Genomic DNA, 25,859 nt, shown 5'->3' with positions numbered 1-25,859 from the left:
TAGGACAGAAACTTCCAGATGAATTAACCTTAGAAGACAGAGAAAAACACTGTAAAAAAGGAAACACCAGCGGGGATATTTTTTCATTCCAGTGCTTCTTGGCCCCTAAGCCCTGCAGCCCCCAGCAGCATCTGCTAAGGATGAGAACTGCAGTGCTCCCTCCTGGGAAATATGATTACGACGCTGCACACAATGCATGCAAGAGAAGCAGAGCAGGAGAGGAGACTGCCTTCTTACTCTGGAGAGGATAATCCTGGAAACAAGGACAACATGAAATGTTGAAACAGCTAATGCAGCTCCAAGGTCCCTATGATTTCAACATTCTTCCTGAATATAAGTGAATTAGCAGAGCAGCCTTTTTTGCCTTCTGAGCACTGTGTTTTGAGAGACATCAGTACCATGGAAAAGCTATTGACATGCTCTTCTGGGCACACACTGGCCCGGAGCATTTAAGACTCCCTTCTCCCAGTGGCCAAGCACCGGCACACCGTGGGAAGCTGTTCCCAGTAACAATAAAGCCAGGGCCACCACAGCCCACAGCTCCACCTGCACTGCCAACAAAGACAAGCAAGGACTTCACTGGAACACAGTGCCATTCCGATTCATCTCCAGTGTCTCTCAAGCTGGGTGTCACCATCTTGCTGTCCCACTGCACTCCTCCTCCTCCGGGCTCCTCTCTCAACACCTGCTGACTCAGCAAAGAAGCCAAATCCTGCAACCCTTCCAGGTTCTCCCTCCCCCTCCACCCACGGCCTGGCACTGCGGCCTCCGAGTGCCCTGCCACAGGACACCATCCTGCGGTGCTTACCTCGCATGGGAGATTTCATGGCGGCCTCCACCATGCCCACCAGAAGCTGAAGACTCTTGGGATCCTGAGCCAGTCCTGAGGCGAACGCTGCCAGTGCATCTGCATGACGGCCGAGATACTGCAGGGCCACACCCTGTCGGAAGTATGCCTGGAAGGCCAGAGGGGAGAAGGGACAGTCACTCCACTGCTGCAGGTCACAGACCACAGGCGCTGGGCTGCACGACCTGGTCACGCAGCTGCAACCAGAAAACCCCACACCACAGGCTGGGCAGCGACCGACACACCGCTGCTCATCCCCCGCTCTGATGGCCTCACTCTTCACAAGGCCTCTGAACCGTTTTGGAGACCCAGGATGGCGATCACTATCAAGGCAAAGCTTTTCCCTTGAACCTGGCTCATGACCTGTCCACTCACAACCCAGCTCTCCTTCTCGAGACCTCCACTTCTGCTGCCGTGGCTCACACACACACGTTACTCACGTCCTTTCTCGTCAGCCCTTGCCAATTACTCCAGTGTAAACATCTAGTACCAGTAGAGACCAAAACGTACTGAAAGCTCACGCTGCAAAGATCCAGCCAGGAGCTGAACCTTCCCTCTCCACACACACCCCCTAATGCAGACACTGTCCAGCGCTGTCCCACTCGCTGGGTGCAGTATATACACACATACCTGTAATACACGTATATGTGTGTATATATATGTGTATACATACATATATATATATGTATTTGCACCCTCCTTAGATTGAGGCCAGACTCCCATAATCTTGAACATGTTTACAAGAGCATTTTTCTTTGTTTCTTCCTTCCCAAGGACATCACTGATGGGAACGTGCAGTACTTTCAAAGTAACTGAAATCTCTTGTCACCAGGTACTTCTATTCCCACTTCAGCAACACCATCACCACGCAGCTGCACAGCATTCCCAAACACAGCTTCACCTCTCCCCAAGCTGGGATGCACACAAAGCCAGAGCTGCAGAAACAGCAAAGCCCGAAGGGTATCCACAACTTCCTGGAGAGCTGCTGGGGCAGAGATCACCGAAGCCACAGCCCCATATTTACTCAAGTACTCAGGTGTATCTGCAGGACATCTGGCACTGTAATAAGAAGGTCTTGAATCTTTAAACACCTTTGATGCTCATTATTCAGGCTCTATCTCCATGTCCAGCTAGTACCTTTCTTGTGCAAACTTTGCTACACTTTTGGTTCATTCAAAGCTCTTTCCGTAGCACAAATAAAGCTGTCAGGACAGAAGAAAAAACATTATTTGAATGTCTTACAAAATGCACCGTTCCTTGAGATCAACTCCTAGTATTGCTTCCACAAGTAAAACCTCATTATTTCTCTCCATCACTAAAGAAATCTGCGCTCAAGATACATTAAGTGTATGTCTGTGGAAGTCTTTTTACTTAAACAGGATAAACCTCCAATTAATATCCAAATTGGTATTTCATCAGAGTGTCCAGACACTTTTGGAATCCAATCCATGGAGGCAGAGATTAAGGAAAATCAGAAGTGACACGAGAAATTTCTAGACATGAATATTTAATCTCTTTTCCATTAGTGAGCCTTGATTGTAGAACCACTGTTAATGAATTCGATGAAAGCAAAATTCTTTTCATTAACCTCTAGTATAAACGTGTTCTTATTGAACCAAATAAGCTACTGTACTGGAAACCCTATTCAATGTTAATTAGATTATTAGCATGAAGCTTTAAATCAAAGAAAATACAAAGAACTAGCAAGGTGCTGTGACCATCAAGCACGAGTCCTCCCAGCAGTGATCGAGCTGTCACCTCAATCACACCATACACTTTTAAGTCCTTTTCTTCCCCAGAATTATCACTTAATTCTTTTCTTTGCCACCTGGTGACAGAGCAGTTTGACGCAGCACAGCTCCGTGCTGGGACTTCTCCAGCCACCACGGCTGGTCCAGGAAGCCCTGCCTGCCCAGTCTACACAGCAGGCTGCTGCAGAGCTTCGTGTTGTGTGCAGGCCCCTCCAGCACCTCCTGCTTCACAGGAAGGCAGGAGCCTGCCGCTCCCTCTCTCGAAACACACACGCTGCCCAGCCTGGAGGCAGCCCAGGGAGCCCACAGCTGTCTCACCGCAGCAGGATGCTATCCCGGCCCAGGGTGCCAAGGGAAGAGCAGGGGGGTCTTCTGCAGCAGCCTGAAGACGACAGGGATACTATGGGGCTTCTGTTGCCAAGGATGTAGCACAGCGCTCTCTCGCATCCCATCCCATGCACACAGAGGCTGCAGGACCAGTCCTAACGTGCTCTTCTACTACAGGCATGGCAGCAAACAGCTTTCCAGTCTCCCTGAAGGACAATGGCCCTGTGAGGGGAACAGAGAGAAAGCAAGCCCGACAGAACACAGGTGAAGCCTCTGCCCCGCTTCCAGCTGCCCTACAGAAACCAAGGGAACACCAGTTCCCAGCTGGTGAAAACACACCACAAAAAGGGGGAAAGGAAGAAAAAGAAAGGGAAAAGGAAAAGCAGCCTGGCCACGAGTCTCAGAGCACTCTGCAGAGGAGTCTCAGGCCTGTTTGGCTCACCAGTGCCTGCCAAGCACCCTCCAGCCTTCACCACAAGCCAAGGGCCCTGCCTCGCCGGGACACAGCAGCGGCTGCAGCAGGGACACGGGGTTTGGGCACCTGCCCGTCCCACCCTGTCGCTTTGTGTAGCGCTGAGCAAAGAGTCCTCATCCCCCAAGCTCTGCGTATGGAGGAGACACCACGGGCTGCAGGTGACAGAACAAAACAAGGCAGGGATGAGATGCACCAACAGTGTGCAATTCAGTGCCCTGCATTCCCAATGTCCCTTCTGGAAATTGTTTTTATCCCCACATCTATTCCTGGAAGTCCCTCCTGGAAACCACGTAATTTGAATACAAACACAGCATTCAGAGCTCAAAAGAAAAAACTATTAATCATAACTGAAGGGAAGATTTTGGCCAACTTTTCTCCTGCAAAAGCCCCTTCCTTCCTCTCTCCTCCCGTTTCCAGCCTGTATACAACACTCTCCACTCACTGTGCTCCCCCAAGACCTTTCACAAAATAAATAAAAAGCATTCACATCACCTATTTCCTCCCCAAGAGGCAGTCACAAGCTAGCTTAGCACTGGAATGAAGACACCGTATCAAGGGAAAAGATCTGCAAAGAGGTAATGGTGAGAATCACCCTTCGGAAGAGGAGAGGAAAGGGAAAGGCAGGGAGCCAGCAGCTGCAGCTGAAGCCACGAGACAAGGAGCGGCTTTCCAGCCCCGGCTCAGTCTTCCCACGCTTCAGCCAACTGTAGGGTTTTTATCACACCATGTGAAGACAGACGAGTGCTCACTCTACAGTCAAAGTTACATTAATTTCCCAGTGATACCAGCTAAGAAAAAAAAAATTGATTCTTTTTAGGAAGATTAAAGCAAGAAGAGAATGATGCTTTGACAGGACAAATGAAGAGCAGGTGTTTTCTAACCTGTGGCTCTTTGCATCCTCAATGCAATGCAAGATGCTGGAAAATCCTTCTCATTTGTCTCTGCATTATGCTTTCAGGAAGGCACCGTGCAAAAAGACAGTCTGGAATTTGACCCTGGATGCATCTCCCTCAACGGAAGCGTTTCCTCTTCCCCTCGTGTCAGCGTGACTGAACACGTGCTCTGCTGCTCGTATGTCCAGGTTCAGCAGGGTGCCAGGGTGAAGAGCACCCACATCAACCCCCCACCTGCACTGCCCTGCCCCATCCGACAGCCCCGCCATCAAACGCCATGCTCACAGAGTCACTCACATCATTTGCTGGCCAATCTGTAACTGGATCATGAAGACAGAAGAACAAAACTGGAGAAGCATCAGAAGAAGCTGGCGCAGAAAACTGCTGTCCAAGAGAAAACTTGAAAACAACCTGCTCGACCCTAGACAAAGGCTCCCACTGTACACTGGGGAGGAAATTCAAAACACCTTCATGTTGGCTTTGGACCCTGGACAGCCAACTATCTGGACAGGAAAGGCAAACACCCAGAAAACACTTCTTCCACAACACTCCCTTGGTTTGCCTGATCAGAAGATGAGGGCAAAAACAGGATGAATAATCTATGAAGTATTTAAACAGCCTGTCCTGAGCCTGCCCAATGGCTGGACAGACAGACAGACCCACCATCGGACATCTACCAGCCAAGTCCCTCACTGCACCCCCTGAGCCAGGCCGGCTGCTGACGAACTGACACGTGTGACAAACCAAAGGAGCAAAATGTGGCAACAGCCGCTACGGGTTCTGGGGGCCAAGCACCAGGTTGAATCTTTCCTCTCCCCTTGTAACTGCTTTACAGCCAAATTTTAGAGAAAAATACAGGACAAATCTCTGCTGTGGGATTTCAGGAATGTGAGGAGAGGGAAGAATGCGCTTTAATTCAGAACACATGCAGCACAGGCATAAATACTGCCTGCCGTCCACATGAACTGCACTCCCACTCCCACAGGGCACGGCAGCACCCCAGGTACGGCTCCCACCGCACGGCCTGCACGCCCGCCCCGCAGCCTGCCCCACACAACAAGCACCCATCTGACAAGGCACAGTCTGTGCAGCACAGCTGCTTCACCTTCTGCCTGTTCCCAGGGTGTCTCTTACAGGAACCACACTGCTTGGAGAGTTTGCTCTAAGCCCCACTGAGCCTGTACAGAGAAGAGAGCACGGGGGTATGAGGGGGATATGTGGTGGGTGTGCGCAGAGCATTATGCCCTGTTTTATCCAAAGGGCATTTAATTATTCTTATTAATTGTGCTTAGTAATTGTGTGTATTAGCAGGTGATAGCAAACAATCTTCCAGTCTTTGCCAGCTACAACGCTTAAGCCTTATTTAATAGCAAGTACAGAGCTCTGGACAAGCGACGACCAGGCCGCTGCTGCCCAAACACAGCACAGGGGAAGCACAACCCGACTCCTGTGTTTAAGGCTGACAGGCACAAACACAGGTACAACACCTGCAATTCCTCTGCAAGACAACAGGGAGAATGTTTCCCCAATTTCCAGCCAAACAACTTGGTTTAGAAATTGCAGAAGAAGAGGTAAGCCACCTTTCACCCTGCTCCGGAGCGACACCAGCCTGGGCAGGGTATGATCAGAGGTTTAATAGAGACAGAATTACACAAAACTGAACAGATTAGATGACAGTTGTAGGCTGCTTCTCAACGCAGTTTGGCACAGTGGCAGGACTGCTTTTCAGACAGTATTACCTAGTGCTTTGTTTAGTTTCAGCACTGTACCACGGTTTCAATCGCACTGGCGTTTGCTATTTAACTGCCAGTGTACATCTGCACACAATTCTCCCACTTCTAACCATGCTGAAAGCGTTGAGAACCTTCTAGGAGCTCCAGAATATACAAACATATGCTACTATTTGTTCTTATACCCTTAAAAGCAAAATCAAATGAAAAAGCAGTACAAAGGGAAAAGAGGGAATAATAAAAATCATGTCCTGAACTGGAAGACATCCACCACAAGAACTTTTTGCTATTCAGCTTGAGTGTTCCAGCACAGACTTTCATTGTCTCACTTTGAATTACTCATCTGAGTAGCAGCTCAAATGACTCCCCCCCACCCCCAGCATTTCTCCATTTTGGACCCTGGCAGGCTGTGCAAGTTTAGGTGGATCACACTGAAACCCACAATAAAACCCAGAAATGAGACATTAAAGCATCTGGTCAGCCCACAGTCATGAGGCTTGGCACTGAGAGCAGACCCAGTGGGGGATATCTGCAGGGCCCGTGTTAGCTGATGCAGCACTCGCGGGTTGGCCAGACCATCTGACAGAGGTGATCTGGATTCCTGGTGAAGATGGAAGGTCTCTTCCCAGCTGCAGGCCTGCTGATTAAATGAACACTGTGCAATCATTGTAATCACCACCTTGCAGCGAGGCTACTGAAGATGACCAACATCCTGACATTAGAAGGAAATTCCACAGAACCTGGACAAAAGAATAAGCAACACTCTGGCACTTCTCAGTCTCTTCTTCCCAGGCCAGCAGCTCTGGTGGGCACCAGCGACGTGACAGCCCATCTGCGGGGCCAGCCAGGCTGCAGCAGGCAGTCTCCAGCCCCGAGCACACACAGGCCATGGGGCCCTGGTGCTCTGTGGGCAAACTCCATCAAGCAGCTGAAGCCAAGCCTCCTTTCAGCCCCTCGGTGTGCAGGGGAGGGTTTCCTAAGCAGTGGTACCCGAGTGATCAGCAGAGACAGGAATGTGCTACAGTCCCTGTCACCCAGCAGGCAATGCTCAAGTCACCTAGATGGACACTGTCACCCAACCACCTCACCAAAAACAACACCCAACTGCTCTGACACCGCCTACTCCTCATCAGGACCTGCCCTGCTGTCCCCAGCACCTCTTCTGTACGCGGGTGGGTCCTGCTGGGTCACCCTCTCAAAATGTACCTCCACACTTCTGGTTTCCTCCAAATCCCAGCACTCTTCCTCTGTCCAGAAGCCTTGACCCTCCTGGCTTCACTCTGTCTGTAAAATCCCTGGGAGCCTTGCTCTCTTCTATTACCCACAGTACCTTAGCCTGTTTGGAGCTGCTGACTGACTGCTGCCATTCTGAAACCCACTTCAGGCTGCTGTGGGAATGCAGGCACTTGTCCTCACTGCAGCTAACAGAGCTGAAACGGGATTCACCAAAACCAAGACAGCTGGAAGGCAGAGGCAGTGACTTGCACACCAATGGTTGGGAGCTAGAAAGCACCATCTCCAAGCCCAGCAACCAATTAAACCTTTGTTTTCTGTCAGCTCCTCCTGCTTTGTGATTTCAGCTGTAGCCTCTGAAGCTGAGTGTCTCACAACTAACAGCCCTGTCAGCTGGATGTTCCAGAAGGCACAGCAAACGGCACCCTCCTGGGGTTCGGGTCGCTGACGCGCACCAGCAGGTACTCGAGGATTTCACCCGCTTATGGAGGGACTTCACCAGGTGAGTACTGAGCCCTGCCAGAGCCGAGAGGGCTCAGCCTGGTACTCAGGCTGGGGAAGCACTGACGCTACGGCAAGGACCAGCTAGCCAGGCAAGACTCAGCCGTGATAAAAAGGCAAGTGACTTTGTTCTCAGCTGTAAAACTCTTGGAGGGAAGCTCCAGTTACACTGACATTTCTTTCTATTTCCCTTTCAGCATTACAGCAGAGGTGCCTGAAGCCCCTTTAAAAAACAGGGCTGCTCAGCTGGAATGGTTTTAATAACAATACTTCTGACAAAGAAAATAAAACACCCATGTTTAATGCAATCCCTCCTTCGAAATCTTACACTGGCAATGAAGCTGGTGGTGTGGATAGTCTTCTACCCCATTTAATGGCAATTAAAAGCCACAGGCAGGGAAGACAGCTGCTTGGTTGTTTTATTTTTTTAATGTTTCTAGCAGACCATTGGCTTTTCTCCCAATCTCAAACTTAGTATCTGAGGACTCTTGTTTCTCTTGCTGAGTCACTCTAGTATGAGATATCTAATCTCCAGACAAACATGCAGGACAATTATTAGTGAATTTTGGTGGCAAATCCAACTGGTAAGGCTCCAGGGCCCAGAAAAGTTTGATCCCTCCAGAGTACAGAGAAAAGAGCAGGAGAAACAGAAAACTCCCAGGAACAGCCAAGTCTCAGCACAGTACGTTTTCCTGATGGTTCAGTTGTCGTTGAGAAGAGGATAAGCACAGTCTCAAGAGAATGCCTGCTTGCCTTAACTTGGGAGAGTAACAGTCGGTTCTGTCCCTGCTTGCTTTAATGCCTGCAGTCAGATCTAAACTGTTTAGCAGGTGACACTTAGGAAAACAAGTACCAGAAACAATCACAAGCCACAGCAGAGACAAAGCTCCCTGGGAATATACCTTTCAGGCAACAACCAGCCAAACGTCCCGTGCCTTTGTGCTCCCATCTAGATTCAAGCCCAACCACAAAGTCATTGCAGGTATTTTAATTTCAATTCAAACAAACTGAACTGAGAAATTGAACAAAGGAAAGAAACCAGCAGCTTTCAGCCACGGGAAGGACACAGCCTGGCTGCACAAAGCCAGTCAGCAGCACTGCAGGCAGGACCTAGGAATCCAGGCAGTTCTTAAAAGGCTCAGCCGTCCTTCCCTTCAGCTGCCTGACAGTCTGGCCACTTCACCTAGCGAACAATCTGCCTACAGCCTCACAAACTTAACTCAGACACGTGAAAGATGATCTATTCAAAACTGGCTAACAAGAACATTAAGGTTAGTAATTAACATATGCTGCGATGGTGTAACACCACAGCTTTGTGGCTTAAACCAACACTGTGAAATAAAGTGTCGTCTCCTTGAAGCATCCCATCTGGAAATCTGAACCAGATGCGACGGAGAGGTGACAGCTCAGCGTTGCCATGGAGTTCATGCTCACTGACATCCCCAAAGCTTCTTGTGCAGACTCCCTCAGACCCCTTGCCAAGTTAGAGTCTCCAAGCAATCACTGAGGGAGCATGGGGGACTTCTGGGGTCATCCAGTAAGTTCACTCCTCATTTTCACCTGGAAGTATTTGATTCAGGATTCTTGAGAGAGGCAGATGGGTATTAGGTGTAGCAGTCAACCACAGAGTGAAAAGATCCAGCAGAAACCCTCTGAGGTTTCATTAAAGCCACCACAGTTTAAGGTTGTGTACAAAGAGGGAGAGGGTTAGAGAATCAGGTCTCTTACCTTACCTATGTATTTTATCCAAATGACTCAAAACCCTGTAACTGCTGAAGTCAGATGTACTTTGAACAGCATCAAGTGTAAAAGCAGTTTGAATGTCAAAAGAACTAGTGTGTTACAGTATTTTAAACAGGCACTTTGGAACGTTTAAACACAGATGGGTTTCCCAACATGTGAGAGAGATCCCACTGAAACAACAGCTCTGCATGCAGCCACACATTCAGAGAGGTGCAAGCATGCCGGGCCGGCCCTGGAGAGCCTCCCGAGCGACACTGGGCTTTGTGGCAAAGCCCTGAAGCCATGTCGCTCGCGTACACCTCCCTAGGCCCATTCTGAAGACTGCCCTGGTCTCAAGCCCATCCCCATCTCAGGACAGGAACAAGGGCAGAAGGAAAAAACCCCATCAGAGTAGGACAAGCTCCAAGAGCCATCCCAACAGAAGACCGAAGACAATGTGCACAGCAGTAAAGGCACAGGATAAGGGGATGTGCCACGTACTCACACCAAGGTGGCCGCAGCCCTGCTGGACAGAGCTGGTCCACACCCTTAGAGAATCCCCAGGGGCTGTGACAGAGCAGCCCAGCACCATCTGCTGCAGACACGGGTTCCTGCCTCCTGGCTCCCAGTCCCTGTCCTGTCCCCCTGCTTGTGCTCAGCCTGCACTGCCTGCCAAGAAAGACAGAGCTGATGACGGGGGAAAGGGAAAAAACAAACTGGCAAAAGTACTAAAAATACAAATCTCTTTGGCCAAGGTGAACGTGGGAAAAATTCTTCAGGACGGATGTCACATGTAGCAAGTTCTGCCAGACCATTACTCCTGCAATGCAAAGGGGAGAACCACCAACACGGTGTTTCCTGACAACTCCTCTCCTTTATCAGAGACCACTGAAGCACTGAGGAATTCTGCAGTTGCTATGGAAACCACTCGCTGTATTGAACAGCCCTGAAGGGGTCAATGGGTACTATCAAACCGGCCAATTGTGAATTATTTCCCTGCTAAACATCTGCTCCGGTTTAGTTGCCCCACCACTGGGGTGTTTTGTTGCTAGGACAGCGCATGGACTGACTCTGGCACAGGCTCGTTCTGCAGCGGGGCTGCTGCAGCTAAACCCAAAAGCAGCGACTGTGCTCTGGCCCCACACGCCTGGGCACAGAGCAGCCACAGCGAGGGCAGAAGGGCTGAGGGACCGTGGGCTGTTCCTTTGACACCGACAAGACAAGGGGAGCTTTCACCGTGACCCCCACAGGCTTCACTCTGCTGCTTACAACAGCCATGAAAGAAATAACCTGCCTGGCTGACCCACTTGTGCCTCCGGAGAAGGGACAGAACGTGAGAAGCACAGTGCCCACCCCAGTGCTCAGCTTCAGAGCCCTGAGACGGGATCGACCCCCTGGCTAGCAGGGGTCTGTGCTCCAGAAACACAGCATGTCCTATCACCAGGAAACAAGGGGATCTGCCTGCCTTTGCTCACATCAACACCTGGAACTACACGTGCCAGTTTGCAGTATTGATTCCCACGGGCAAGAAGACCCAGAGCACTGGCTGCATTTCCCACTCTGCTATTGAACTCACTCCATTTGTTTCAGTCCCACAAAGTGCTTTGCTTCCCAAATTCCTTATTAGCCCCATTTCTTCAACCTGTGTCTACTGTCAACCTGAAAGCATCTGCGAAAAGTAACAGGACTATAGGAGCAAAGGTTTCTTTTGTGGAGGATGCAAACAGCTTTTCCCTTTTTCTTCCACCGACAGCAGGCTGCCCTAGGCAGCATCACCTGGAAATGCTTCTTCCAGCATCTCACACCTCCAAGTAACAGCTGTACATAATTCAAATAACTGGGGTGGGCAGCACAGACCATTTTACTACAAAACATACCTGAATTTAAGAGGCTGCACACTTTCTGACGACAACTGTGCCCAAGCTCTCTGCACAGGGCAAGCCCTGTTCCTTCCCCCCACGTTCTTTCCATTCTTCACTTGCCTGAAATTATCCAGGTGATGACCAAGAAAGCAAGAGCTATGTCTCTGTACCCAAGTTCTGGTCTTTTTGGCTATCCTGTGAACTTCATTGCTTCTGTAAAGTCCTGGCTAGGAAGAAAATACTTTAAACTCTGAGGCATGTGGCATGGCTGGGTATGGAGACTTCAGCCCTTATTCAGATTTTCCATACCAAGGAACCCCAAGAAAAATAATGTCCTTTCTCTGTACAAACACAGGAAAATTTCCCCTTCATCAGGCAGTGAGTTTGTAATATTAATGCTGGTTCTCTTTTCTAAAGTCACCCACCATGCACTAAGGGCCCCCACCAGAACATGCCTTGGCACTGCTCTGCTGGGACACAGCAGAGGAAGGAGAGCTGGAACAAGGTTGGTGAGGAGTGGTGGCTCTCAGGATGCTGGGGCTTTCCTGCTCTCCCAAGAAAACTGACAGCAGGTGAGCTCGTTCCAATCAGGGCTCTATCCTGAAGCACACGTGCCAAAATCCCTGTGTTACCATACTCTGGCTTTGCAACCCCACTCCAGGGTCTCTTTGAAAAGCAGATTCCCCGATGACTCCTGCAACTGACGTTCCTTAAAAACCCTCTCTACCCAGTGAAGCCCAACAACTTGAACTTAACAGGAGTCTCCCAACTGCTCTGTCCCTTGAAAGCAGCAAGCTGCCTGCGCAGCTCAAGGGCATTTGGTGTGTCTGGCATAGGTTGTTCTGTCGCTGGCACCACGTCTCTCCTAGTGCCCAAACACCATCAGCCAACTCCTGGAACTTCCAACAGCACAAGGAACGTGCTGAGCACAGGGTGCCTGGCTGGAAGCGTCTCAGAGAGAAGGAACAAACTGCACACTTGGCCTTTTCCATTAAAAACCAGGATCTTCCCAAAACAAAGGGCCTCTTGGCAGGCAGCGGAAGGAGCAAAGCTTGGGTCAAGTGAGGGAAGTCCAAAAGGTGCAAAGCATGGAGGAAGGGACTGTCTTCTCACAGCTGCTCACAGCTGCACAGCAACTGCAAAGCAGGCACACACCACAGAGGGACATCCGTGTCACAGCCACTCTGGCCAACAAATTCATTACATTTGGACTCTGATGCAGGCTGGTGCCAGAGCTTCCCTCTGCACGACGTGCCGAGCACCTCCAGCAGCAAGGCCTTGGGAATGCTGCTGCAGACAGCCCGGTGCTGCCTTCCTGGGGCCAGGGGACCGACAGTCCCCATGCACCGAATCTGCTCAACAGCCAAACGACCTCAAGTCGTTACACTGGGCTAAGGGGCACAGCAGCTGCACCTGCAGAACTGACAGTGCCAGGCTTTTGGTACCAAGGATCCCTTTGCATTCATCAACTAAACACTCACGGTACAGCCACCGCACAGCCAGCTCCTGCTTCAACCGGGGGTCCCTCGGGACAGGCAGAGCCCACGCAGGCTGCCACAGAGCAAGGCAAACACTGCAGAGACTGGGTCAGCACGGCTCCCAAGGGCAGACCCGTCCCTAACTGCTTCTTGCAACTTCCTCTTCCACTGGCCTCTATTTTGACATTTCCAAAGGAGACTTTCTGACTCAACAGCACGTTGCCCGTTCACTGTGGCATTCCTGCAGGATAATGTAGCCATGGGGAAAACTGAAACACATCTCTAGGGAAACAGAAAGCAGTGATTAGTTTGCTGAGCAAAGCTCCAGACAATAGGGATGGCTGTGGCCTCTTCACTTCGCGTGAACTACAAAAATTTGAATAACCTTAGGCAAGAGGTTTAAGACACTTTGCAACACGAAAATTCCCTACATGAAGTACCAAGAAAAAGCCACAAGAACAAAGAGCAGAAAAGCACTGTCTGCTGCTTGCCACCAGCCAGCAACTCCATTGGGGTGCCAGGAGGTGAACAAACAGGCTTAGTGAATAATTGAAGGCACAATAATGAAACCTCAGAACATCAGAGACATAATACAGTTTTGCAGGTTTCATCAGGAAGCCTTTGAATTCCCAAATAGACACACTGAATAATTTATCCCTATGTCAATACTGGGTCAGCAGCTGCTCACTCATAGCTAACCACGGCCAACATGCTTCAAGACACTTGAATGGGTCTGAACAGATTAATGAGCAGGGTCTGCAGGGAAGAGGCAATGAAAACTCAACCCATCCACCCCTCCAAACACTGAGCTCAGACTCACCAGTCCTGCCACGTGCCCAAGGCCTCACTGGTGCAGAGCCGCTCTAGTGCCGCCCACCACCGCCCCGTCCCAGTGCTGCTCCTTCCTGTGCTGGGCTGGCTCCAGGCTGCTATTTACCCTCTACCACTGAGCTGTGCTCAGCCACTGCGAGCCCAGAGGCCCACCTGGCACCCCCAGCCCCAGGAGCCATCCCGTCCCTTCGCTCTGCAGCACTCTCAGACACAGAGCTAAGGGACACCCATCCCAGGAACCTGACCTAACGGCCTTTGTACAGGAAGGTAAGTATGCGGGGGAGGGAATAAAACACGACTGACAGTATGACTACAGATCTGCTGCTTTTAATTTGGAAAACTCCCTGTGGGCTCCTGGCTCCACACAGCAGCATCTGCCGTCCTGTACCTGAGCCCATCCTTCAGCTGCAGGCCGACCTGAGCTGTCTCCACAGAACTGCTCCGTGCAGCAGTGGAGTAAAGCCTTTGCAGACCCACCACCTTCACCTGCCAGGTATTTATGTGCACTCAGATTTTAACTGCTCATCTTCTTGTTTCGGGGGTTTTTTCTTCATGTTTTTAACCTTTACTGATGAGCTGGCACACCTGCTGCAAGCCACAGTTGGTCTGTTTCACCAATAACTGAATGGCAGCAGGTACAAATCCCTGTATTTCCAAAGGAAATCCCACCATGGCCACAACCAACCACCCATGAGAGGATGAAAGAGTACAGTTCAATCTATCCTGGAAATGTGCTTTCCTAGAAATCTGCTTTAGATAACACGAATACACAGGCACCAAACACACACAACAAAGCTTGCAGGATTTAAGTCAATTCTCAGCTGCCGAGGACTTACCCACATATAACAGTCCTGAAGCAGCCCCATCAATACTAACTGACCTGGTGGCATAAGTAATTACCTCCTAGTTCATCCTTTAAATGACAGAATTCTTCTGAGCTGAGCTATTCCCCTGAGCATCTCTGGGAGGAGAGAGCAGAGCATCAGAAGCAGAGCTGCGTGCCTGCAGCTTTCCCTACACTCACACACAAATTCCCCTTTCTACCTAAGCTTACACTGTGTTCATAAAGCAGCAGATTATTTGGGGAGGGGTGGGGTGATAACATAACTATACAGCACACACATTCTTTTGGCTTTGCTGATAATACAGGCTTTCTACTGTTTCTCTTTAAAATCCCTTCAGCATTTAAATGAAAATGATCTAGCCATTTGCAGTAAATGTCGTGAGGCATTGGCTATGTCCATTCACTTCTGAGACACAACAAACTCTCCCACAGCACAGCAGACCAAGAGGTCTCCTAACTGATGACCACTGATTCTGCACCATCCTTCAGCAGAAGCTCATTTTCCTTCTCAAAGCCTGACCCATTCAGAGTGCTTTCAGAGACCTTGCACACAGTTTGGCTCTGCTGCCTGCTGCTAAAACAAAGCAGCCAACGGCAGCCACACCACAGAACACAGCCCGCTGCCAAGGATCACAGTTCATGCCCAGGACTCACTTCTGGCAACTCCACTGCAGCACGGTGAGCCACACACTGACCTCTGCACTCGCTGCCCCCAGCCCCGGCTCCCAGCTCCCGCGGGATCTGACCAGCATCACCCAACAGCTCCTTTGTCTGCCATCCACAGGACGTTACAATAATGCTGAGGACAGCATCCAGTGCCCAAGTGCAGCTGGAGAGCAACCAGCATTCAGAGTTTGTGAAGCCAAAGCCCTGCTGGCCCTGACCCCACAGCCTGGAGCTATCAGCACTCCCTTCAAAGGGAGTTTATCTTTGATGAACTGGGCCTGTGCCCCAGTGCTCTTCAGTCACAGATACACAGAGCATTCAAGTAATACCTGGGTGCTGAGAAGTGAGATATTTTTAAAAGACAACTAACGTGAGAGTGAAGAGCCTGGGAAGATCTGGTCCTTCACAGGTCAGACACGCAGCATACAAGGAATGAAGAAATCAAATTCACTTCCGTGTGCACCTGTGTGCTCATGCATATGTAACAGGCATCCAGACACAGATCAATCATCCTATCATCATATTAACGTCAGGCAAGTCAGCTCTGTGTTAGCATTTGTACAGCAGCATAGAAAGAGACGTAAAGAAGGATGCAATTGGCACAGTTGCACCAGGGCCACCCCGTCCCTGTGCTATCCTGCAGCAGCTTTGTCTGCACATCAGCTAAGCAGCCTTTCATGTCATTCTTGCATAATGAAGTGGAAAACAAGAGCATCACTCTTCAGGTCTTTGTTCAATACTTCAGTAAATAATTCCAAGCTTTTCAGTCTTTATATGCCAATCTTTCACGTCATCTGTTCTTTCTTATCACACATCTTCAAGTGTATTTCTAACCAGGGTGCCACCTGTCAGCAAGGACATCCCTTGAAAGGCCACAACCATCACACAGGGTCCTGACCTTATATGCTTCCACAGAAGGAACAGGGCAAGACTGCTGTGCTGTCTCCGAAGCATTTCCCCACAACCTGGAAATGAGGATGTGCACTATACTATTCCTTGTATTTCTAACTTTCTTAGGTTTTAATGCTGTATGTTTATTCTGAGTGTAGTAGCTGTATGCAAGTACAGCTGCTAGAGATGAAGAGTGTACCAGCGATGCTCAGGAACACAAGGGAGGCTGAAAGCAAGAGTTTCTCCAGGACAAGACTTGCTTCGAACAGCAAGAACCTACCTCAGGAACCAGAGACACCTCTGTCACATAAGGCACCCAGATTTCACATCTGGGGACTCAGACAACCAAGCAAGTGTGAAGCACAGGAAACACCAGTGATTTGCTTACTAGACAGTCCCGTTGGATCTCACAGGCTACTGGCACGATGTAACCTTGGCCAAGTCACTGCTCTCTATCGCAGGTGAGCAGATCCAGAGGATCCCTACCACTGCAAGTCATGCAAGACCCACACGAAAGGAAACGCTTCAAGTGCTGTTCTGCGGAAGACAGTCTCATCTTGCCTCAGAGCATTAGGCAGCAGAGTTCTGCAGAGGTATGTTCTTGATTCAAGCAAATACATGAAAGCTAAAAACTCTTAACTGAAAAATGAAGCAATTAGGAAGTGCCTTTTTCTGGGAACATGCTGCTTCCACTGCAGCACGACAGAGGTTATTTTGAACTTATTACTTTGACTCCATTCAGCTGAAAGTAATTAAATTTAGTCACACAAGTCTGATCCATAAATGGAACCTACAAAAACAATTACCATAGCTCCCATTAGATCAGTAAGGAACAGCAGCCCTGTTTGATGTGAACCAAAAGGAACATTATTTACACTGCACAAGAAATCACAATAACTCAATCCCCTTGCAGAGATTTTATTTGAAAATTACAATTTTCAGTGAGCAGAGTCACAGGTTATAAATTTCAGCCATGCTCTGCTCCCTCCCATTTAACAGCCCCGTGAGCAAAAAGGCATCTCCAGTCAAAGGGACTGTTCCCTACTCCGCTCTGAAACCAGGTGATGGAGAAGCTAAAGTAAACATGCAAGAGATGGGTCAACTAAGTATCAAGCTTTTTTAAAAACAGTATGTTTTTAGACTTGTTTTTTCTCCTGTGCAGAAGCTGATGGACCTGTGAAGCAGTTGGCATCGCTCAGCCCAAGGCCCTGCGCACATATCTCATCTCCACCAACACTGCTTCCCGGGAGGCAAAGGGCTGTTTGAGCCAGCAGCCTTCAAGTTTTACACACTCCTCAGTTTGTTTTCAGTTCCCTTCTATCAGTCTCACTAGTCTGCACTTTTTAGAGGCCGATTTTTGGGCACTTCATGCTCTATACCTCATCCAGCATGAAATCTGTAAGCCTAGCTGAACACGTAACAAAACATGATGTTCCTTTAGCATAATGAATACAAACTTTTGCTTGTTTGCCTCCAGAGGACATTCCAGGCATTACCTACAACACAGCTAAACAAAAACCCAGAGGGAGCAGAACAGCAGCGATTTCCCATCCTAAGGAAGATCAGGACCTCTTCTTTAGACGACTGCTCACCCACCAGCTCTGCATTTAGGGATGTGCTTACACTGCATGGTGTGGGTAGTAAGTGCTTGCTCTTTCTGGTCTGTAAGCTGCAAAACCCCTGACCATCCGCAACTGCACAGCACCAAGAGCTAACTTGACAGGGTACATATGTTGCCAGGCTTCGTCCCAGCAGAGACTGCACAGGGAACAGCACTCCACACCCCACACACAGCAGCACCCAGAGCCAGCTCCTGACACCACAGCTTGCCTGCAGCATCCCCTTTTCCCCTCCATTTTCTATCTCTCTGTGCAGGCACAGACACACATTGAAGTGCAGCACCGAGTCATGCAGGAGCAGCAGCTTAACATGCTCCCTCCTGTCAAGAAGATGAAGAGCCTGCGTGCTGCTGGAAGTGTCATCTGTCACACGCTCGCTCATCAAATCTGAATCCCCAGCTAGAACTCCAATCCAGGGACCCGGTGCGCAGAAGGTCACGGCAGTAAACTCCCTGGCTCTCAAATATTAGCATCACCATCAGTACGGCCACGCTCACCTTCAGGGTACCACCAAGGATAACAACCTACTTATCACTACTGCAATTCCTGCTGCTTCACAGAAGAAACCAGAAACAACAGTTAGCAAGTACAACATAGATAACAAAGATCAGAGCCACTACATGTTGTAAAATCTTTGTTCTACTCTGGAGGATTTTCACTACTCATGACATGCAATGAGGTCTGCAGCAGCACAGCAGAATTACCAATGATTCCCTGCCACAGGATCCTTCTCAACCGTTGTATTCAGCAATGCACAGTGCTGCAAGCTCTTCCTTTTCAATCTCTGTGCATAAAATACAGGGAAGACACAGGATCTGTGAGGAATGAACAGAGATCCCCACAGACTGTAAATAATATAGAGTTGTTATAAATCTTACAGGATATTCACTATCAGACTTTAATCTTATATGTAACACAAAAAGTACAGTGATCATTTGATAAATTGAGCCCATCCTTGATGGGACTGAACACACAGACTCTGCTACGATGGAAAAACTGCAGATACACAGGCAGTCTCTGTGAAGTGGGCCACACGACAGCCTTCACACAAACTCAACTGTACATCAGTAGATCAGGAAATCCTTTAAGAACCTCTTCAGGCCAACTACTGTGAACCTGGAGCTTCTGAAGCCTGACTATGACAGAATTACTTTGAGCAACATCTTGGTATTTACATCCTGGCACTGTGTTAGCAGAAGTCTCTCTATGAACAAAAAAGCAAGCAAACAAAAAAACCCAACAAAACTTTCCAGAGAACCTGAAAAACATGACTGGAAAATCCTGGTCAGCATGAGAAGACCAGCCAACACTGCCAGCCAAACATCAACCCCTGTGCTACATTACGATCAACAAATGCCAACTCGGTTACTGGGCAGACTTCTCACAGCACCGAACAAGCTTGGGAAGCGGTATGTCAGACAGTGGTGTTGGTGTGTAAAGCTGTGCCCGTGCATTTCATAAACAACTGGAAGATTTGGTCTAGTAACCCAGTGGAAAGGCAGCCAACAGCTCCACAGCCTCAATGGGAACATCTGCTCCATGCAGAGCAAACACAGCAGCCTCCCAGCCACCTGCATGTTCATGCCATACGCAGCATTTCAACCCTGCAGCCTCTCATCACTAACCCATCCTAGGTGGGGATGCAGTAGCTAACCCCAGATTTAGGTACCTCTAACTCTTTGCTCCTTCAGTAACATTTGCATTTAAAAAAATGAAGAAGTAATGCAGCAGGGTCTGAAGGTTTAAATTCTAATCACCAGCCCCTTGCCCTTGCTCCCAAAGGAAACAGGCACTTGAATCGATAAGCCTCTGCTCTGAAAGGCACAAAAGCCAGGAAACACACTATCCCTACTGCTTTTCAATACACACATCCCTACACTACATACTGATGCTCTCTTTGACAGGCACCGGTGCTCCTTCTGCAGCCTCCCTTCAGCCCCTGGCCTGTGCTGGAGATATGCTAGAATAATGGAAAAGATGTGCTTTAAACGAAAAACAGGCTAGAAAATACAGAGTTTGTGATAGCACACAACCCTACTCCCAGGCTTTGGCACTATAACCAGCTGGGAAACAGCCACCACTTCAGTTAAAATAGATTTTTTTGAATGCAGAGATTCAGCTGGGACTCAAGCCTGGAATCAGAGAGTTCCACCTACATCAGATGCCAGACCTCGCTTACATGGCCACCAAGGCTGAGGGTGCACACAACCAGACATTTCTGCACTACCCTTGGTTTTATGTGTCTACCTCTATGTGGGACATTTCACTTGTGTTCATCAGTAAATTACAAAGCATGAGCTTAAGTCATTGGATTTATATCTAAAGACAACTTCTTATTGTTGGGAAATTTCTCTATTTAACAGCTGTCTGCCCCTTGCTAATATAATCCTATTCTCCCCATCATCCCATCCTCAAAAATCTCTCCACGACCTTTCCCTGTTTATACATGTTCAATAACCACAGACTTTCATGTTCCCTGTTCACTGTCAGTTATCCAAACGATACAAATTTAGTGCTTTGATCTTTCCTCAGACATCAGTCCCTCCAGGCCCCTAATCACTTTTTTCACTCTTCTCTGAACTCCCTCCAGTAATGATGTGATTCTAATCCTCTGAAAAGAGAAGCTTTTGGCTTCAGCTCTTCACACAGATGCGAGCAAACCAATTTGGAGACTTCACAAGCTCCGTGTGCAGAACTGTCACCAGCCGCCAAGCATTAAACGGTGACACTGGGACAACGACAGGATTGTCTCAGGAACACCAGAGACGCCAGAAGCTGAAAGGAAACACAATTAAAATTAAAACGATGAGCTGATCAGCACTTTGTACAGCCATCAGGCCTTTGTGTGAGCAAAAGCCACATTTCAGAGACAGGCAGCACGTGCACACCACCACTCCATCTCCTGCCTTCTCACACATCATGTGAAAGCCAGGACAGCCCTTATGCAAAAATCAACAAAGGTAGGAACAGCTCAAAGTTCTGCATCTCAGTGATCAAAGGGCATCACACCGCGAGCCAGTCAGGCCACAAAGTGTTACACCCAACAACTATGCGCCTGAAAAGCACAAGGTACTGTGCTGTGAGCACAGGGGAAGGGGATTCCTCAAAGCAGAGTTCACACCAGGAAGATGCTGATGGAAGCTCGATGATGGGAGTGGCGGCAGCAGGAGCCACCATCCCAGTGCCACTGCAGTGGCCTCTGGTGACGTGTCTCTACGGCAGCAAGGGCTGCGGTGAGGGATGCTTGTGGAGGGACCAGGTGGCCCTGGCAGCACCTGGAGACTACACAGGACTCCAACTGCAGCAACCCAGGTTCTGAATGAGAGAGCTGAGATAAACAGAGATGGGAACCCTTCCCAAGTCGGTCCACCAAGAGCAGCAGATAGTGCATCTCTCTACATGGCACAGATGATCTTGGAGTGGGGTCTGGGTTTTCTGTTTACTACAGAAGCCCCAAATTTTGCAGAAAGCAGAGAGGTCAATGACCATCAGGACCACAGAGAGTCCAATAATCTTGCTAACAATGCCTCTGGAGATACCTGCAAGGTCTGGGATCACTTATGCTGCAGTGAAACACAAGTCTACAAAGAGGGTACAGGTTAATGTAGCTAACATGAGTATCTATAATGGGGTGAATCGTGGGTTTAGCTGCTTATTGGAACAAAAACATCAATCAGTCAACACTGAGATGATTAACGGGATAAGATTAAGGTTAAAACTAGAAAATCTATTAGCCTATTTAAGAATAAATGCTGTACCTGGCAGATCATCAGTCTCTTAAGCCTCAAGGGTTTAGATGCTCTGTGTGAACGGGACTGATGCAGCCAAAGGCTCTGCAGGAGCCCCATGGCCAGCGGCTGTCCTGCCCACCTGGGGACTTGCACCTTCTCCCTAAACCAGGCGGGTGTGCCACAGACCCACACCTCAGCCGCAGCTCAGCAGCCACCGTGTGCCACGTCCTCTGTGTGGGGTGCAGCTCTGGGAAGGGCTGCTGCTCACCACCGACAGCAGGGAGGAGGAGAAGGCATCTCTGTGGGCAGACTCAGCTCCGTGCCTGCATCACAACAATGAATTCAGCTCGGAACAAAAGTTTTACTCAGCATGCTGAATTCACCCAGCCTGCCTCTCCCAGTCTGCGTGTATGCTTGTCACTCAGCTGTCACACTTATCCGTTCACTGGGTGTCAGGAGAATAACTGGAAAGAATTTTAATTACTCCTCAGAAGACATACTGTCTCAAGGAGACAGAGACACATGGTCCACCTGCCTTTTTCAGTCTAATTTCCCTTAGGAACACTTCTCTCTAACGCATTATTTTGCATCAGACAAGCCACCATGCAGGGCATCTCTCCAGACTGCACTAATTGTTATTGGTCTTTAGCACTTCCTGCTTTCCAAAGCCATGTCTAGAGCCAGTCGAGTTGTGAGAGCCCCAGGTCAGCCTATTCTGAGGGGAGAAAAGAAGTTCTGAGGACGGCAGGGGTCCAGGACCTTTGAAGCACAGGTTTAGGAACATTGTACCTTGTCAGAGGATGCAGCTCAGTGAGCAACCCACACAGGCAACTCCATAACAATCCATGCCCTGGCACTGATGAGAATGTTCAGTGATGGGATAATAATGTAAAAAATATTGCTGGATAACTGGAATGATCTAGTAATATAGTGCCTTACACTTCTCACAAGTAACTAAAGGTTGCTGTGCCTGCTGGATTTTGAGGTGTTGGGGGAATGAAAAGGGGGCGGGGGAAGTGTCCTCACCACTGCACACAGCCAGTGTCCAGAACAGACTTCGGGGACAGAGGACTCCACAGGAAAAAAGCTGCAGAAGATGGTAGCTGGGTACCTGGAGCACCTCCTTACTAATTATCCCAGAGTGCCATTTGCTATATCACCAAGGAAGAAAGTGTGTCAGACTGCAGCAAAGCTGCCTTCAGCAGCTTATGGAACACTTCTCTAAGCCATGATGCAATTAACTGCCAAGAAAGTGCTGAGGCAGGCAGAATTAGGAAGCTATAACAAATCAAGTACATAATCCTACACCATTTACATTTAAAACAGCTGAATTGCTTATAACTCACAGCGCTGCAGCATGTTTACAATTTTATTTCTTACAATCTAGATGTCTTATTCCCCAAGCAGGACAAATGAAACAATCCAGCTTCAAGGCCAAAATGGGAAAAGACTCAGAGAGCAGCACAGCTCTCCAGAGCTTCCTGGCCTAGGTGGTAACGCCTGCCACTGGTAGAACGGTATCTTCAGAGAACCCCAGGCTGGTGTGGGTGGGAGAGGCCCCCAGAGACCCCCAGTGCCCCACTTGCCATGGGCAAGGACACCCCCACCAGCCCAAGGTGCCCAAAGCCCCGTCCAGCCTGGACGTCTACCCAAGTTTGAGTGCTATCCTGTAACATAACACCAAGGGAGCCCTTCTGAATCACTGAACTGTGCCAAATTTCCATTATCCTGGAAGTCTCCCAGCACGTTAGCTTCCTAAGCAGCAACAGGGGACAGGGTGAGGGAAAACAGACATGGCTATGGACTCTGAAGGCCTCTGTAGGAGTCTATTAAACAAAAAAGCCCCAAACACACAAAACCAAACAAGAAAAACCTCACTTCTTTCTTAAAGACAGCAAAGGTATGACACGATCCTAAGTTCAAGCTACAGTGTCAGTGAAGGAACAACACATGTTACTCAACATGAATGTGGTCAGCAGTCCTGGCATGAGAACAGCAGGGCAGACCCAGGTCCCACGGCTATCGAAGATGATGGGCGTTTCTGCAACAACTCAGATGAGTTTTAGATTGGACTGCTGGGCTGAAATCGCTTCCACTAATTGCTCAGATGAAAATGCCAATTAGCCAGGAGAGCAGCACACAGAGCCCATAATGCCTTCTGCCAGCTCCACAACATACAGAATGTGTAACGTAAAAAAGCCACCAAAACCCTCAGCATCATCAACCACTGCACGAAGATGTGTGGCACACTGTGACCTAACACTGAGGGCTCTGCTACCCTAACAGCTGGGCTGAGCAGCCCTGGCGACGGCAGAAACCCGCACGGTACAGAGGGGTGGGTGCTGGGCTCTGGCCCCAGCGCCGCGGAGCAGGGGGAGCACTGTGGATCTCAAGGTGCCAGGTACTCCTTCAGAGCCACTGGAGCTGAAGCACAGCTGGGGCTTATGCCCATATGGCAATTTTCTCTCTTTAATGTAACTTTGATACCAAGATGTGTTAAATCTTTGATTTCATTGGCAGATGCTGACTGTATTTGCCTAACCTCTGAAGCCTGCTGATTGACAGTGTTAATGCACTTTCTAATAGATGAAAAGGCAAGTGACAGCTTTTGGCTTACTTTCAAGCACATTTCTTCACTGCAAAATAACCTACAGCTCAATCTGTGTTTCACACAACCTGAAATCACTGTTCTTTATTGTGTGGCTAATAACTGGTGGCATACCGAGGAAAACAGGAGCTGGATAGGAGCTACTTTGCTGCCTTAAAGGAACATGTTTTCTTCATTTCTTTAATTTAAGCTGCACTGATCTCAGAAAATCATCGAACGCCAGGCTGCTTTGGATGGGAGGGGCCCTTAGAGCCCCCCCCCAGCGTCACCCTGCCATAGGCAGGGACACCCCCCCCAGCCCAGGATGCTCCAAGCCCCATCCAACCCGGCCTTGAACCCTGTCAGGGACCCTGGGGCAGCCCCAGCTTCTCTGGGCACCCTGTGCCAGGGCCTCCCCCCTCCCTAGGAAGGATTTCTGCCTCCCAGCCCCTCTCCAGCTGCCCTCCTGCAGCTGAAGGCCATTCCCCTGGGCCCCTCTGCCCTCAGCACCAGCCCCTCTCCAGCTTTCCTAAAGCCCTTTGAGGGATGGCAAAGGGCTCAGAACTCTCCTCAGAAGCAGCCTTCCCTTCTCTGGGCTAAGCCAGCCCAGCTCTCCCAGCCTGGCTCCAGTGCTGGGGACCCCCAAGCTGGACAGAGCACTGCACGGGGGGGGGCCTTGGTACGTAAGGTGTAGTTAGGAAACCAGAACTCCCACTGCCAGGAAGGCACCAGGGACATGATCAGAAACTGGCAAGTCTGGGAGAGAAGACTCTGTAGCGGACTGGCAGTGGGCTTTCTCTGCCCAAATATGCCAGGCATGGGTCTGCATCTGAGCAAGAGTTGAAATTCAGAGCCCAGAAATGTATGAAAGGGCTCTCTAGCCATAAGAGATTAACATTTCTATGGAAAATGGGATGGTGCCAAGTCATAATAGTCTCTGTAAAGTCCTAATTAACACAAATAACACAGGTGGATATTTTATGTATCAGCCTTCTAAGTCCCTCCTTCCTGCCACTTAAGAATAAAAATAGTAGCATGTTTTATGGAGGTTAATTCATGGCTGCTTAGGTGTGATTCCACTTTAAGACAGGGCAGAACTGCCAGCCCCTTGCAGCTATCCATAGGGACACACCATAGCGGTGCTTGCTGCCTTTCCCGCCATTCACACTTGGGTTTCAAGGCAGATGAGCCAATCTCATCACCTGGCAGGTGACAAGATAATCGTAACAGAACAGAAAATAACAACGACAAGGTAAAAGAAAACCACTAGAGATTCTGGAGGAGAAACAGCAGAATTCGCTGTGAGATCCGACAGTTGTTTCATCCCTCTGACAGCAGCTCAGCTCAGCGTACATTTCAGCACGCTTCCTCACAAGCAAACAGCAGCTGAGGGGGCAGCTCCACACGGCTTTGGGGCCTGTACCCCAGAGCCTCAGCCGAGCAGCCCCGCGCGGCCCAGGCGCTTCAGGCTGCAGAGCACCGCTCCCCCAAGCCCGGCGTGCGCCCCGCGGCTTGGCAGACACAGACCACTACCCAGGCCAGACCCAGGGCAGGCCGCGTTCAGCCATGGCACGTAGCCACGCTCAAGCCTCCCCACAGCAAAGCCTCTCCCTCTGCGCTGCCTGGTACAAGGCCAACACGAGCTGGTTTGGGCCTGTGTGTCCCCGCATCAATGGGTGGGCTGGCAGGGGAGATGTAAGCAGCCTGCCTGGACACCGCCGAGACACCCAGCCTCCCCAGGCCGCGGTGAGGGACCCCCTCGTTCTGCTGGCATCGGCTCCAGCTCAGCCAGACTCATGACCTAGGACAACACCCAGCTGCTCCGTCCTGTCCATAGCAGGCCACACAACAGCCCGTGTCCAGGAGAGACT

The 25,859-nt window shown here is 49.6% G+C and overlaps 1 protein-coding gene across 2 annotated transcripts in view; it reads right to left on the bottom strand.

Annotated features, from left to right (window-relative positions):
* The window catches only part of TTC28 (tetratricopeptide repeat domain 28), a gene marked incomplete at its 5' end in the record, with an annotated part of 132,361 nt that overhangs the window by 56,266 nt on the left and 50,236 nt on the right, over nucleotides 1-25,859 (bottom strand). For both annotated transcript variants that reach the window (XM_084271932.1, XM_084271933.1), the window contains one exon: nucleotides 809-956. In XM_084271932.1, the coding sequence (XP_084128058.1) occupies nucleotides 809-956 (148 nt within the window). The remainder of the gene's footprint in view (nucleotides 1-808; nucleotides 957-25,859) is intronic.

The sequence above is a fragment of the Gallinula chloropus genome (assembly GCF_964237585.1).
Source record: "Gallinula chloropus genome assembly, chromosome: 17".
In the NCBI taxonomy this organism is placed as follows: domain Eukaryota; kingdom Metazoa; phylum Chordata; class Aves; order Gruiformes; family Rallidae; genus Gallinula; species Gallinula chloropus.
The sequence above is the reverse complement of the archived record's forward strand: the minus strand, read 5'-3'. Positions and strand labels throughout refer to the sequence as shown.